Genomic DNA, 13010 nt, shown 5'->3' on the forward strand with positions numbered 1-13010 from the left:
GGTCTCTCCCAGCCTGGTGGGAGCACCTGGGAAGAAATCCCCTCCCCGGGCTCCTGCACAAGAGCACTCAGGGGCTGCTCTGTGCCTGGCCCCCTGCCTGTGCTCTGCTATGGGAGCCAACTCTTTCAAAGAACTCTTTATTGATACCGAAACATCTGTGTTTTTCCTGGTTGACAAAACCTTCTTGTGTGGTCCTTTAAAAAAATAATCACAACACTATCAAGCCACATCCTGGGCTGGGGCATCAGAAGCTTTGAGGAGGCTATCGCAAGGAGCATCCTCTCCATCCAGGAAAAAAAAAAAAAAAAGCCCATCAACACAGAGGGAGGGAAAGAGAAGGGGGAACCCATATTCTACCCGCAAGAAAAAAACCTTGCTGCCGGAGGAAGCAGCGAGAGCCCCACCGTAAAAATTAATTCCAGCTTCTAGTGTAATCTGACAAACGGATTAGCTGGGGAGCAGCCAAGGGCACCGGCTCCTCGCAGGGCTGGCTTCGGGGGTGGGAGAGGGAGGAGGAGAGAACCCCCCATGCACAAAGCCCAAAGCTGGTGGCACCGGACCACTGCTGTGAGGGGCTGGGTGTCACCCTCTGCCCAGCAGACCTCTCACCAGTCAGGGTGAGCTCCTGCCAGGGGTGGGGGAAGGTTCCCCACAAGAAAGGAATTTGGAAAAGAAACCCACCAGCCTTCCTGTTCCCTTGGCTGGGGACAAAACTACCTTCAGAAGGAGAAAATAAGTGTTGAGTGCTCTGACCAACCCCCAGCACACAGGAGAAGCAAGGAAGTGCTGCTGACTTTGCTCCTGTGTGGGCAAGTGCAGTAGCCTCAGGGCAGGGATCAGCTCCGCGTCCCCCTCCTGGAACAGCCCCCGCTGCTGGTACCGACATCCACAGCCTTGTGCCAAGGCGAACAGCTCGAGGAATCCGTCCTTGCGGTGGCAGCAGCGTCTAGTCCCCCCAGGTGCTCAGTGCTGGCCACAAACAGCAACGAAGCATTGGAATGAGGTAGCCCCCCTGCCTCTGCTGCTGGAGGAGTCCCTGCTCCCCGCTGAGCGTCCCAGCTGTTCGGGGGGACACGAGGGGGCTTAGCAGCTCTTTGATGGAGACAGGGCGGGGAAGGGGGGACGGCATTTCGGCTGGTCACAGCTGGGATGGGACATCCTGGAAGGTGATGAGGTTGGACTCCTGGCCAGCACCCTTCCCAGCTGTGCCAGGGTCGGGCAGCAGCGGGCTGTTGGCCTTCACTGCTGCCTCCTCCTCCTCCTCATCCTCCATGCTAGGCCAGGCTGACTGGTCCTCCACACGCTTCAGTCGCTCATTCAGGGCCTTCAGGGCCAGTTGCCTGTGGGGCAAGGGCAGATGGGTGGGTTAACCCTGGGGTCCAATGGGCAGAGCAAGGGTTAAAAGCTCTGCCCCACGGGGCAACTGTGCAAGCCTTCCCTGCCTTCTTCCCGGCAGGAGAGGGGTGGATTCAGCAGTGCTGGGGATGACCCAGAGTGCCTGGGACTGCCTCACAGAAGCCCACTCCTGCTCCCAGACTACAATACACAGAGTTTTCATGCCACGTGGTGCGCTCAGAAGCTATCAGATGGCACACAGACCGCTCTGCTCCGGGAACAGGGGAAGAAAGGCATAAAACAGGGCAAGGGAAAGCAGAGCGCCAATACCTTGTCCAAATCTTCCGGCAGGGAGTCAGGAAGGCCAGCGCCAGGCACGTGGGAAGGCTGGGGCGCAGGGCTGACTCACTGCCTTCCCCTGCACCAGGATGAATGAGTGCAGGGCTGCCACGAACTGAGCCGGGAGCCCCAGGCAGCTGACAACCCCCTTCCTTCTGCAGGGACCCCGAACCCCGCCTGCCCCCTTGCCAGGATCTCTCTGCTCTTCCCCTGCATGTCGACTACCACTCCATGCTGTGAAGTGCAGGACAACATCCCACCAGCCCTCCAAAATGCTCCCCACCCCTTCTGTGGCAGGGAAGGCAGCTCCCAGTAGACCCCTTGGAGAAGGCCCCCCCACAGCACCCTGCACCCAAATCTCCCTGCTCCTCCTTGTCTCGGTTTTAAACCCGACCCTCATTACCCATACTCATGGAAGCAGGGCAAGCGGTACCTCCTCCTCTCGGCGTCCTGAGGGTCTGTCCCCGGCAGGCTTATAGTGATGGATGACGGGGCACCCACGTCGTAGCGTTTGACTGTCTTGCGGCAGACCTTCACCTTCACCAAGATGCCATGCACCAGGTTGGCCACCAGCCCCACCACGGGCTGCAGGATCTCGGGGAAGAAAGTGGCGAAGGCGAAGTGGTCAGACATGTCTCCACGGCCTCTACTGTGCCGCTGGTAGAACCGGAGATAGACCCAGCTGGAGAGGAGCCCGAAGCCATACGAGGCCAGTACATTGCTCTCGATGAGGACAGCAAGCCGCAGCAGAGCCAGGAGAAGGAGCAGGAGCATGGGGACAGCCTTCATTCTGACTTGGGGCACCTTCAGGACGGTGCCGTCCCCCATCGTCTGCTTGAGGGCCACCAAAACTCCCCCAAGGAAGCCCAGCCCGCCGTGGATGCGGACAGCGAACAGGTAGGGGAGGTGGAAGGAGGCCACATAGGTGAGGAAGTAAGCGAGGGCCCCCAGGAGCCCCACCGCGACGTTCACCACCGCGAAGAAGACCAGCAGCTCCAGAGCACCCCAGAGGGGCTCCAGCAGCCGCCCGGCCGCCCCCAGCGTGGCCAGGCTGGCCGCCAGGCCCCAGGCCCGCTCCTCCACCAGCCCGTGCGTCAGCAGTGTCCAGACCCAGAAGTTGGGGGGCAGGAGGTAGCCGGGGGTCACCCCCAGGCCGTAGGCCGTGTCCAGGCCGAAGGAGAGCAGGTAGAGGAGGACGACGGCGGCGCTCAACGACTTCACGACCACGCTGGTGCCAGCCAGCGCCGCCAGGAAGTGCTGCCGGGCCACTGGCAGGTACCGCCGCATCTTCGGCCCCCGCCGGCGGCACCAGGCTGCCCCGCGGGGGCTACAGCGCCCAGCCTCCCCGCGCCAGGGCCGCCTCCCCGCACCGAGGCCCGCTCAACCCCCGCCCACGCCCGGGCCCCTCTAGCCGCCGCCGCCGCAGGCCAGGCCGCGCTGGGCCCCGCTGCTGGGCCAGGCCGGGCGCGGACAAACAGCGGCTCTGCGCATGCGCGGGCGGGGCGGGGGCGGGGCCGGCTTCTCCAGGTGGGGCCGGGGTCCCGCCGCAAAGCACGTCGGGACGCGTAGTCCGGCCCTGCGGGGGGGCGGCACGGCGGGGAGGCCCGGGCCTCATGGACAGAGGAGCGGGGTTGTGGGGGCACTCGGGGGACAGGCATGGGGTTGTGGGCACAGACGCTGGAGGGAACACTCACACACACACACACACGACACGGACACGGGTGGGCTGGACACGGGGGGCACTCGGGGACATTGACCCCCCCAGGACAGGGGGACAGGGATGTGGGGACACGGGCGCAAGAGGACAGAGGCATGGAGGGAGGGCTGTGGCACAGGGGACAGGGACGTGGGGAAGGGGTGACATGGTCCTGCGGGGACAGGCGAGGGGGATGGGGGGGGCTACGGGGGGGGGGCTGAGCCCCTGTTGCCCCACAGCCCCCCCTGCGCAGTGGGTGGGTGCCTGTACCCCTGCCTGTGTCCCTGCGCACCAGCCCCCTGGCTGAGGTGCAGGCAGTGGCCCCCCATATCCTGCCAGACCCCCACCCCGTGCTGTGCCCGCCCCCCCCCCCGCCATAGCCACGTACACAGGCAATGACTCAGCCACCACCTGTGAAGTGAAAATATGAACATTATTTAATAACTGAGTCTCTGTAATAAACCATTTGAAAATATTTTACAAGGAGTCACACACACGATATCTTACAAATTGTCTTTTTGTTGTTTTTTTAAGTTTTCCAACTCTTCTGTACAAAAAAAAAACTAAACCCCAAATAAATAAAAAATAAATTAAAGAAAATCAATTAAAACCCCAATGCCTTTGAATGAGCAGAGAGAAGCTTTCAGGTGGGGATGGGGCAGGATGCGACCCCAGTGGGATGGGGGGCCTGGGGCCACGCTGCCTCTTCATCTCATTGGTTTTTAACTTAAAATAGACTATATATGTATATATTTATAGGTATGTATAGTGGTGGTTTTCTGGCAGAGCACCTAACTAGACTACAGAAGTACACACACTCCCGGTAACACAGAGCCATCTGTTCAAACACGGTTCCCAGAGACAGTAACCAAACACACACTGAAAAAGCTACAAGCAGAATGACCATTAATTAACCCCAGCACTAATTAGTGCCTGGCACCCTCCCCAGCCCCACCCGGGGTGGCCATGCCGAGGGGGCTCCCCCAGCCCCAGTTGATGGGGTGGCTCTGAGCAGGGTCCCCAGGGGGGGTGAGTGTCCCCGAGGCAGCCCACCCAGGCAGGGGCCCCCTGGCGCTGCCAGGAGCAGTGGGGGGCGTGGATGGTGGGTATGGCACCCCCTGCACTGCAGCACCCTGGAGTGTCACGGCTGGGCACCCTGCACTGGGCCCCCCCAGCCCTGTGGCAGTTCTCCTGGCTGGGGTGGTGGGGTGCAGTGGGGTGCTGTGGCTGAGCAGCTGCTCCATCTCCCTCCTTGGCACCCAGTGTTTTGGCTGGGGGGACGACACCCTCACCTGAGTGCCCTGGGGTGAGCCCCAGCACCCTAGGGCACCGCGCTGCCGAGGCACCTCCTGCCCTCCCAGCACTGGGTGCCCTCATCTGGGACGTCAGCAGCACCCCTGGAAGCAGCTACCCTCGCCGCGGCCGGCCGGCAGCCCCCGTGCTAGTGCCATGAGGGATGGGCATGGGAGCCTGGCATGTCCCTCTGGGGACATGTGGCAGCTCCTGCTCCACCTCCCGCTCAGGGATGTGAGGCACATCCTGCCGGAGTAGTGCCATGTCCCCTCATGGACAAGCAGCACCGTTTCTTTGGCAGGGCTGCCGGGGGGGGTGGGTGGGCAAGGGACATGGGCTGGGGGCCCGTGCAGGGCTGGGGTGGGCAGGATTTCACAGTGATCTGCAGAACGGAAAAGAAACAAAATACATTCCACCCCCCCCGCCCCGTTTTTCAACCCAGTATCTGTGCCCAAGGACGCATGGAGCGGCTGAGCCCAGTGCAGGTATCAGGGCTCCATCCCACCCCAATCATGGTCAGCAGCTCCCCCCTCCGCCTCTGCCCCTGCCCCCAGGGATTATGGAGCCACCCACTGCCCTGCATGCCTGCGGGGCCGGGGAGGGGGCCGGTACTCGCTGGAAAAAATAATACTGACCCGCATAGTCAAGTCAAGTCCTTTTTTCTTTTTTTTTTCCTCCCCCCCCCCCCCCCCTTTTTTTTTTTTCCTATGTGTCCTTGTTGCTGACAATAAACACCGCCGGTCTCCAGGCGAAAATGTTGGAAACTCAATGTATAAAGATCTGCTTTAAAATCTTCAGGCTAAAAAAATAGGCGAGGTGGATGGAGGGGTCGTGGGTAGAGGGTGCTGACACCACTTTCCAAGTCCCAAGCGGCTGGGCGGGCATGAGGCTGGGGCACTGACCCGGTCCCTGCTCTGCCAGGGAGCCCCTGCCCACACCCCAACTCTTCTTTGGCTGCGGCCGGTGGGGAGCGTGGGCGGCATCACAGGGGTCCCCAAGGAGGCAGAGGGGACGTTGCTCCACTGGGCCAGGGAGGGGGATGGAGATGGAGCTTGAAAGAAAAGAGAGCTAGTGGGGGTGGCCAGGGGGGCTAAAGGCAGACGGCCGGGGGCAGTGGGTGCTGGCTGGCGCTGGAGTAGAGAAGCAGCAGCTGCAGGGAGAGCAGGACCCCCAGGGAGGGGGCAAAGGAAGCCCCTCGGCCACAGTCTGAGGTATCTTCCTGGGGAAGGGGTCAAAGGGAGAGGGGCCATGGGGCACCCCAGCAGTGCCTCGGCACCCCAGGGGCATCCACTGCCCTGGCAGGGGCACCCACCACCCCCCTGCAGCCCTGCTGCACCTCCTGTCCCAGAACCCCAGTAGCAGTGCCCCCCTGGGAGACCCTCCACAGTGCTGCTCTCCCTGGGACCCCCGTGGCTTTGGTCGCCTCCAGGAGGGCACCCACCCCATGGCATTGCTCTACTAGAGACTCCCCTATGGCTCTGACCTCCCCAGGGGGCACCCCAAAGCTCCTGATCCCATCCAGGTCCTCCCAGGGCACCAAATCCTCATCAGGGGTCTCCCCCCATGGTACTGCACCCCCAGGATCCCCCCACGGTTCTGTTCCCCTCAGGGGGACACCCCATGGGGTCTGTTCCCCTCCGGGGGGTACTCACTCCTCCATTCTCCCAAGGGGGGCACCCCACAGCTCTGCTCCCCTGGGGACCCCCCATGGCTCTGCTCCACTGCCTCAGGGGGAACCCCCTTCCCCCCAACCCACCCCAGGGCCCCCCACAGCTCCACTCCCCCCTTCCCCCCCTGCCCCCCACGTACTGTTGCATTGTAGTCAAAGCAGATGTGGGGGCCTTTCCGGTAGCGGGGCCTGTCCACCAGCTCACACTGGTTGGGGTCCCTCGGGGGGGCTTTGCAGGTCAAGGAAACCAGCAGGGACAGGGTGCCAGGGGCCCATGGGGCACCCCATGTCTACCCCCATCCCCTCTAGCCATGGGCCAGCTCCCTCCACCTTTGCCAGACCCTGCAGCTCCTGGCACCCCTGCCCTGCCCCAGACCCCGCCTGTCCTTCTACCCCTCTGCCACCGTGTCCTGGTGGGATGCACCCAGGCCACCAAAGGATACCTCTTACCTCTGCCTGCAGCAGCTTGATGGACTCGCACTGGCTGCAGAGAGGCTTGTCAGCCACCACAAAGAGCAGGTTGGTGTTGGCCAGCCTCTGTGCGTGGAAAAGCCTGGGGGTGCGTTGGTAGCAGGGACCCCAGTTACCCTGTGCCCCGTTCGACCCCCGGCCCCTTTTGCCAGCCCTGCTGGCAGATGGCTCTGGGGAGGCCAAGCCAGCAGGGCATCCCCATCCACACTCTCATCCCCATCCCTAACCCCAACCCTGTCCCCGTCCCCATCCTTGTCCCCATCTCCATCCTCAACCCCATCCCTGTCCCGAAGCCAAGGGGCTGCCCAGGGAACTGGCACTGATGGACTTTTGGGGCTTGGTCCCACTTGGAGGAGCTCTGGGGACGTCACCATCACCCCACAGCCCACAGGGTTGCTACCACTGCTCTCTGTCCCCACTGCCCAGGTACCACAGCCCCTTGAGCGCTGCACGGCATCTCCCATCGCCCCTAGGCAGGTGGAGGTCCTGGCAAAGGCAGCCTACGGGGTGTCCCCAACCCTGCCAAGGTGGTGGGATGGCAGGGATGGACCCACCTGGAGCAGTTGCCGCAGTCAATGATGGCATTGTAGGTGGCGTTGACAGTGCTGAAGTAGTACTGCGTCTGCTTCATGATGCAGCTTGTCTCCCTGGCCTCCATGCTGTCTCCTGCCACCTCCTCTGTGCCAGCACAGTGCCGTGGGACAAGGGCCATGGACCGCCCCGCCATGTGCCCCCACCACATCCCCTGCCCACCCCCAGCCTGGGGCTCCCAAGGGACTCACCTGTCTGGAACCAGCTGCTGTAGGTGAGGCCATAGAGGAACTGCTGGAAGAGGGACCTGGGGAAGGAGAGCACAGCCACGCTGGCTGTCCCAGCCCCAGGGATGTACTGGTGACACCCCCCAATGGAAACAGCCCCTGGGGAGGGGCTGTGGCAGGACTCACCAGGCTGTGGCTGAAGTCCACCAGGCGAGGTTCAGGAGATCAGCCACAGTGGGCTGTGGGCAAAGAGGGGGGGCAGTGAGCCAGCAGGTCCCTGTACGAGGTGCTGGGGACACACCCATGGGTGTCAGCTCCTGGCCCACCAGGAAGCCACCATCCCCGTGGGTACTCACCACGAAGACGCCACGGGGTGCAGCACCCGTGTTGCTCTGGGCCTCGGGGGCACAGACTGACTGGAAGTCATAGGACTCTTTGCGGGCATAGAAGGAGTTGTTGTAGAGAGCGGACATCAGGTTGGCATCCACTTCACTGAAGAACTTGCCCACCTGGGATTGGGACACCCAGTCTGCACCCAAATGCCACCTCGACTGCGGGTCTCCCCCATAGGGACTTGAGCAGGGCTGTGTCATGCTACCCATGACACGAGCTCAAAAGTCTCAGCTCCCTGCTTGCATCACAGGTTCAGGAGAGCTGCCACCTGGGCACCGCTCACCTGGTACCAGTGGTCCTCCTGGTTGGAGAGCACCAGAAAGCCCCCATCATCGATGAGGACGCAGATGAGGTCCTGTAGAAGGAGGGCAGTGTCACCCACCCCCTGGCCATGCCCAGACCAAGACAGGACAGGCAGGGCCAGGGTGGGTGATGGGCAGTCAGGCAGGGGGCCAGTATGGTGTCCCCAAGCGTGGGGGCTGCTCAGGAGCATCCTGGTGCTGGAAGCACCCATGCTGAGAGGGTGCAGGGAACAAGAGCCACCACCCACACTGTGGGGATTAACAGCCCCCTCAGGGGTGTGGCCATGGTCCAGGGCATAACCCCTGGGGCTTCATCCCTGCAAGAGGGGTCGGGGGCTGGCTGAGCTTTGGGATCAGCAGGGGCACAGGGCAGGAGCGCTCACCCAGATGGCACAGGCAGGGTGGGCAAGAGACGGGGACCCTGCCCAGCCATCCCCTGCTCCCCCTGCCTGCTGTTCCCTGCTGCCTCCACCCCTGCCCACCACCCACCTTGTTGTTGGCCTCACAGTCCATCTCGCAGCTGGTCGAGGGGTCGCACTGTCAAGTGAAACCAGGGCAGAGGGACAGGTTAGCAGGAGGACTGTCTTTCCCACCCAGAGTTTTCCTCCTGGACAGGAGGGGACACATGGGGTGGTGTCCCCAGGGAGTGGGACAGGTGCCCTGGACAGGGTGACAGGCAGGGCTGTGCAGGAGGTACAAGCCCAGGGGGGCCACAGGCACTGTGTCCCAGCAGTGCTCCCCAGCCACGTCCCCAGCAAGCAGAGCTCCCTTCCTGTCCCCATCCCCATCCCCATCCCCATCCCCATCCCCATCCCCATCCCCATCCCCATCCCCATCCCCATCCCCATCCCCATACAGTGCCAGCACCACAGGAGCTCCAAGAGACGTACCCGGCGGGCGCCCAGCTGGTCACGGTCTGTCCGGTTGCTTGCCAGCACTTTGAACTTCTCAGCCCAGGCCTCCAAGTCCAGCTTCACCCCCACCACTGGGGCAGCAGGGAGATGGGGTGAGCCCCAGCATTGGGGGGGGGATGACGGGGACACCCCCAGCCTGGTGGTGGGGCTCCCAGTCCCCTGCCTACCTGCTGGCTTCAGTGTCTTGCCCCCGATGCTGAGCTCCACAGCGGTGCTCACCAGGATCCCGATGGTGTTGTTCTCCAGGTCCAGCCCCCGGTAGCCGGCTGCAGAGGGCAGGGGTGGCATCAGGGGACACGCAGGACTAGCAACAGCCTACGCCACCCCCAGCCACCCCAAGCTGGCACCCACCATCCCGGTAGGGCGGCTTGAAGATGTAGCCTTTGTTGTCCAGGCTCCTCCGGTAGAAGCTGGCGTTGAAGGGCTCTGGTTCCTCCTCCCAGTCATCTGCAGCCCTGGAGGGGAGCAGCCATGGCCAGGACTAACACTTGGCTCTGGTCCCACCAGAGATGGCCCCGCAGGAGCAGACCCCTGTGCGGGGCTGGGCACACACATGCCCCCGGACACTCACTTGTTAGGGAAGACGCGGGTGATGCCCCCATCAGTGGCTGCGAAGACAGCCAAGAGGCTGTACCTGCAAGGAGAGGGGGCAGGCACACTGGGTACCAGCGGGGTTTTGCTCTGCTCTTGTCCCTGTCCCCATAGCCCATCCCAATCCCCCTCTGTCCTCAGCCAGCACTGCCCATCCTGGGCCACTTTGCCTTCACCTACGTGTTCAGGTCCTGGTCCTTCCAGACCCGCTCCACCAGCTGCTGTGTGATGCCTGTGTCCAGGATCAGGTTGTGCAGGAGGAAGTTGTCACCTTGGGAGGAAGACGGAAAGGAAGAGGAGGAGGAGGAGGAGGAGGTGAGGGCTGACCCTGTGGGGGCCACTTGTGCCCTCCTGCCCTGCCCTGGCACCCACCCTGTGGTGGCTCCTGGGACCTGAACCCCGACACAGTTCACCCCCTGCCCCATCTCCCCCTGCACCCTTTCCCCCCCAACCCCTCCATCAGCCCCACCACCAGCTGTCCCCAGCTACTCACACTGCTTGGAGTCTGGGGTCACTTTTTCCATGAGGGCAATAAAGTTTTCCAGGAACTCGGTGTTGTTATCCGACAAGTCGAGGTCTTTGCAATACTCTCTGGGGTTTGGGGGACAAGGTTTGTTGTTTGCGAGGATGGAAAAGGCAAGGTCAGTTCTCCCCCAGGGCCGGCAGGGTAGGTGCTGGCCATGCTGTCAGCATGCGGGCTTGCCAGGGGACATGACGGTGGTGACGTGCCACCGCTCCCGTGAGTGTCACCCTGCTGGGGCAGCTGGTTTGTGGGCGTCTCAGCGAACTGCCCAGCACCCAGCCCTCTGCTGCCTGCAGTGCCGCCGGCTTGGCTGTCATGCCGACCACCGGGTCCGTCACTGCCATGGGCACCAAGATGCTATCACCTCTGCCACGGCCAGGTTTGACGGAACCCAGTTTGCCCAGAGTGGTATAACCCTCAGCTCTGCCTCTCCCCATACTGGTGGGGCTACTGGTGGGACTGGCCACCTCTGCCACTGTACTTACCTGTGGGGCGAGGCAGGTGCCACCATGCCCACCCTGCCCTGCCCCTATGGCACCCCGGGGAGCAGGGGCTCCGCTGCGAGTGTGAGCGGGGGTCTGCCCCGGAGCCCCCACGGCTGCACCAGCAGCACCATGCAGGCACTTGGCAGATGTATCTGTACCCTTTACGTAGATAGTTAGGTGCTGGGTGAGGCCTGGCTGGCAGAGGCAGGTGCTCACCCGCTGGCATCGCTGGCCCTGAGCCTCTCCTGGGATGGGCACCATGGGAGGTGCCACATCCCCACTCCAGTGTGGGACCACCCTGAGTGCAGAGCCCTAGCCCCGCCGATGCCGGGGACAGCTGTAACCCTGCCGGTCACTGAGTGGCTCTAATCAGGTGGCATGGGTGAGGGCCACCCTAGAGGGCTGAGAGCCCTCCCAGCCTCAGTGGTGTGGCTGCAGGCAGTGCTGGGGGGCTCAGGGCTCCCCTTGCTCACATCCCTTCCGCCAAGCTCCTGACTCTGCCAAAAACCTCATTAAGAGGACAAATGCCAGAGCACAGGGTGGCAGGGAGCATACCCATGGGGCAGCCAAAAGAGCTGGGGCACCCAGGCCAGCCCGTTCCGGCCCTCTGACCCCTGCTTGGCGGGAGCAGCCACCTAAATATCTACACCAACACGCACAGGTACAGGTACTCACACACCCACGGGGGACGGGGAATATACGGTTTCTGAAAATTTCCAGTGGCCCGTGGGCACAGTAGCACCAACAGCAGATCATACAGTCGCCCTGGGTGCCGGGTGCCACCCTCCGGCACATGGCTCCTCCCTGCTTGTGCCAGGCTGGCACCCACTGCAGGAAGGCTGCTCACGGAGCCGCTTTGGGTGGCACTGAAGGGCTCACCCTGATCTTCAAAGCCTGCTTTTCTCTTCAGCTGGACTGGCCACAGAGCCCCATGCTCAACACTGACTCCATCACCTCAGCCTGGGTGGGGCACTCGGGGGGCAGACCTGTTCCTTGGGCCTTGGGCTCAGACATCACCTCTGTATCTATTCGCCAAGCGCATTTATGGGCCAATTTTTTAATAACAAGAGTTTTTCTGTTCCTCATTAATACCCTGCTTTGGCTCCCATGTTTCCCAGACCTCATCCTCCTTTCCCTGTGTGTTGCCCAGGGACTAGGTGTCCCCCCCCCGAAAAGCTGGGGCTGCACAATAACTGTACATTTTGGGCTGGTTTACCCACTTAGTCTGAGTGAGTGATGGCTGCTGTAGGCAGGGAGGGTAGGGGTTACGCGCAGGTGGCACAGGTGGCTGTGCTGTAGCCTTGACCTGCTGTGGTCCCCAAAAACTGCAACGATAAAACATCTAATAGGGTGTTTAGCTGTTGTAATGATGTATAGGTACACAGGTGATTAGCTGGTAATGTTAATTATGGCTGGTCAGAGTGGTGGGAAGGGCAGGGTGCTGGCAGAGCCACAGGGCTTCCCAAACACCCTGCCGAGGGATGGTCCTTGGTCCCCATGAGGTGACAAAACCAGGTGGCACAACTCTGGGCAGGGTATGTGTCTGTCTGTCCGGGGACCACTACGCTGTCCTGTTCCTGTTCACAGCCTGTGGCTGGCAGCCTCCCCAAACCCCCTGGGCATCCTGAATTTGAGCCGAAACCCTACCCTTCCTTCTCCCTATCCCCCCCACAGCCAGCACGACTGTATGATGCCACCGCCAGCCCCTAGCTCGGCAGGGGGATTTTCAGAAACTATACCTATATATGCACGCACAGAGGTCGGGCCATACCGGGTGCATATATACTGTGCTGGATGCAACCGGGTGGCAGAACGGGGCTGGGGTCCCGGTGGCAGCCCCCCTTGGCTGAGCGGGCACACAACACACACAGCGACAGGGGACAGGGAGGGGGGACAAGGCACGATGAGGCAAGGATGGGGGGGCGATGGGGGGATCGGCAGCGGGGCCTGGGCAGATGCACACCTCGGCAAGCGCACACGCAAAGCTACCTGGGAGCAATGAACACATGTCCCTCCGACTCAAAGCTGTTGGGCAGCAGGTATTCAAAATCTGCAACAGAAAGGGAAGGTTATCCGGCGGGGACAGGGGATGCTGGGGGCCAGGAGGGAGAGAGACGGACAGAGAGAGGGGAGGGAACAAAAAAAAAAGGCATTTGCTGCTCTTGGTAACAAGAGAGGAAGGAAAAGGCCGTTCTGCTGTTGCTGGCACCGCACAGGAAGGAAAGTTATAGCCAAATCAGG

The 13010-nt window shown here is 62.2% G+C and overlaps 2 protein-coding genes across 6 annotated transcripts in view; both read right to left on the minus strand.

Annotated features, from left to right (window-relative positions):
- Positions 1-123: 123 nt before the first annotated feature.
- On the minus strand, positions 124-3210 carry TMEM115 (transmembrane protein 115). 2 transcript variants are annotated; one of them, XM_080383955.1, is made up of 2 exons: positions 2078-3210; positions 124-1340 (listed from the first exon to the last, which is right to left on the minus strand). In XM_080383955.1, exons 1-2 carry the CDS (start codon positions 2959-2961, stop codon positions 1139-1141), a joined length of 1086 nt encoding a protein of 361 aa, XP_080240081.1. In that variant the 5' UTR covers positions 2962-3210; the 3' UTR covers positions 124-1138. The 2 variants fall into 2 exon arrangements, with proteins under 2 accessions (XP_080240081.1, XP_080240082.1); XM_080383956.1 differs by having other exon boundaries at positions 2108-3173.
- A 574-nt stretch (positions 3211-3784) lies between these two features.
- CACNA2D2 (calcium voltage-gated channel auxiliary subunit alpha2delta 2) overlaps positions 3785-13010 on the minus strand; it is a 223836-nt gene continuing 214610 nt past the window's right edge. For 2 of the 4 annotated variants that reach the window (XM_080383949.1, XM_080383950.1), the window contains 16 exons: positions 12759-12819; positions 10255-10352; positions 9942-10032; positions 9742-9804; positions 9522-9625; positions 9338-9436; positions 9147-9241; positions 8746-8793; positions 8238-8309; positions 7918-8070; positions 7748-7800; positions 7586-7641; positions 7358-7481; positions 6776-6885; positions 6473-6561; positions 3785-5882 (listed from right to left, as the gene is read on the minus strand). In XM_080383949.1, the coding sequence (XP_080240075.1) occupies positions 5754-5882; positions 6473-6561; positions 6776-6885; positions 7358-7481; positions 7586-7641; positions 7748-7800; positions 7918-8070; positions 8238-8309; positions 8746-8793; positions 9147-9241; positions 9338-9436; positions 9522-9625; positions 9742-9804; positions 9942-10032; positions 10255-10352; positions 12759-12819 (1445 nt within the window). In that variant the 3' untranslated portion in view covers positions 3785-5753. Of the gene's footprint in view, positions 5883-6472; positions 6886-7357; positions 7482-7585; positions 7642-7747; positions 7801-7917; positions 8071-8237; positions 8310-8745; positions 8794-9146; positions 9242-9337; positions 9437-9521; positions 9626-9741; positions 9805-9941; positions 10033-10254; positions 10353-12758; positions 12820-13010 lie in introns of all 4 variants that reach the window. The other 2 variants (XR_013927591.1, XR_013927592.1) reach the window with 1 other exon arrangement.

This window comes from Falco punctatus, assembly GCF_963210335.1.
Source record: "Falco punctatus genome assembly, chromosome: 4".
Taxonomy (NCBI): Eukaryota; Metazoa; Chordata; class Aves; order Falconiformes; family Falconidae; genus Falco; species Falco punctatus.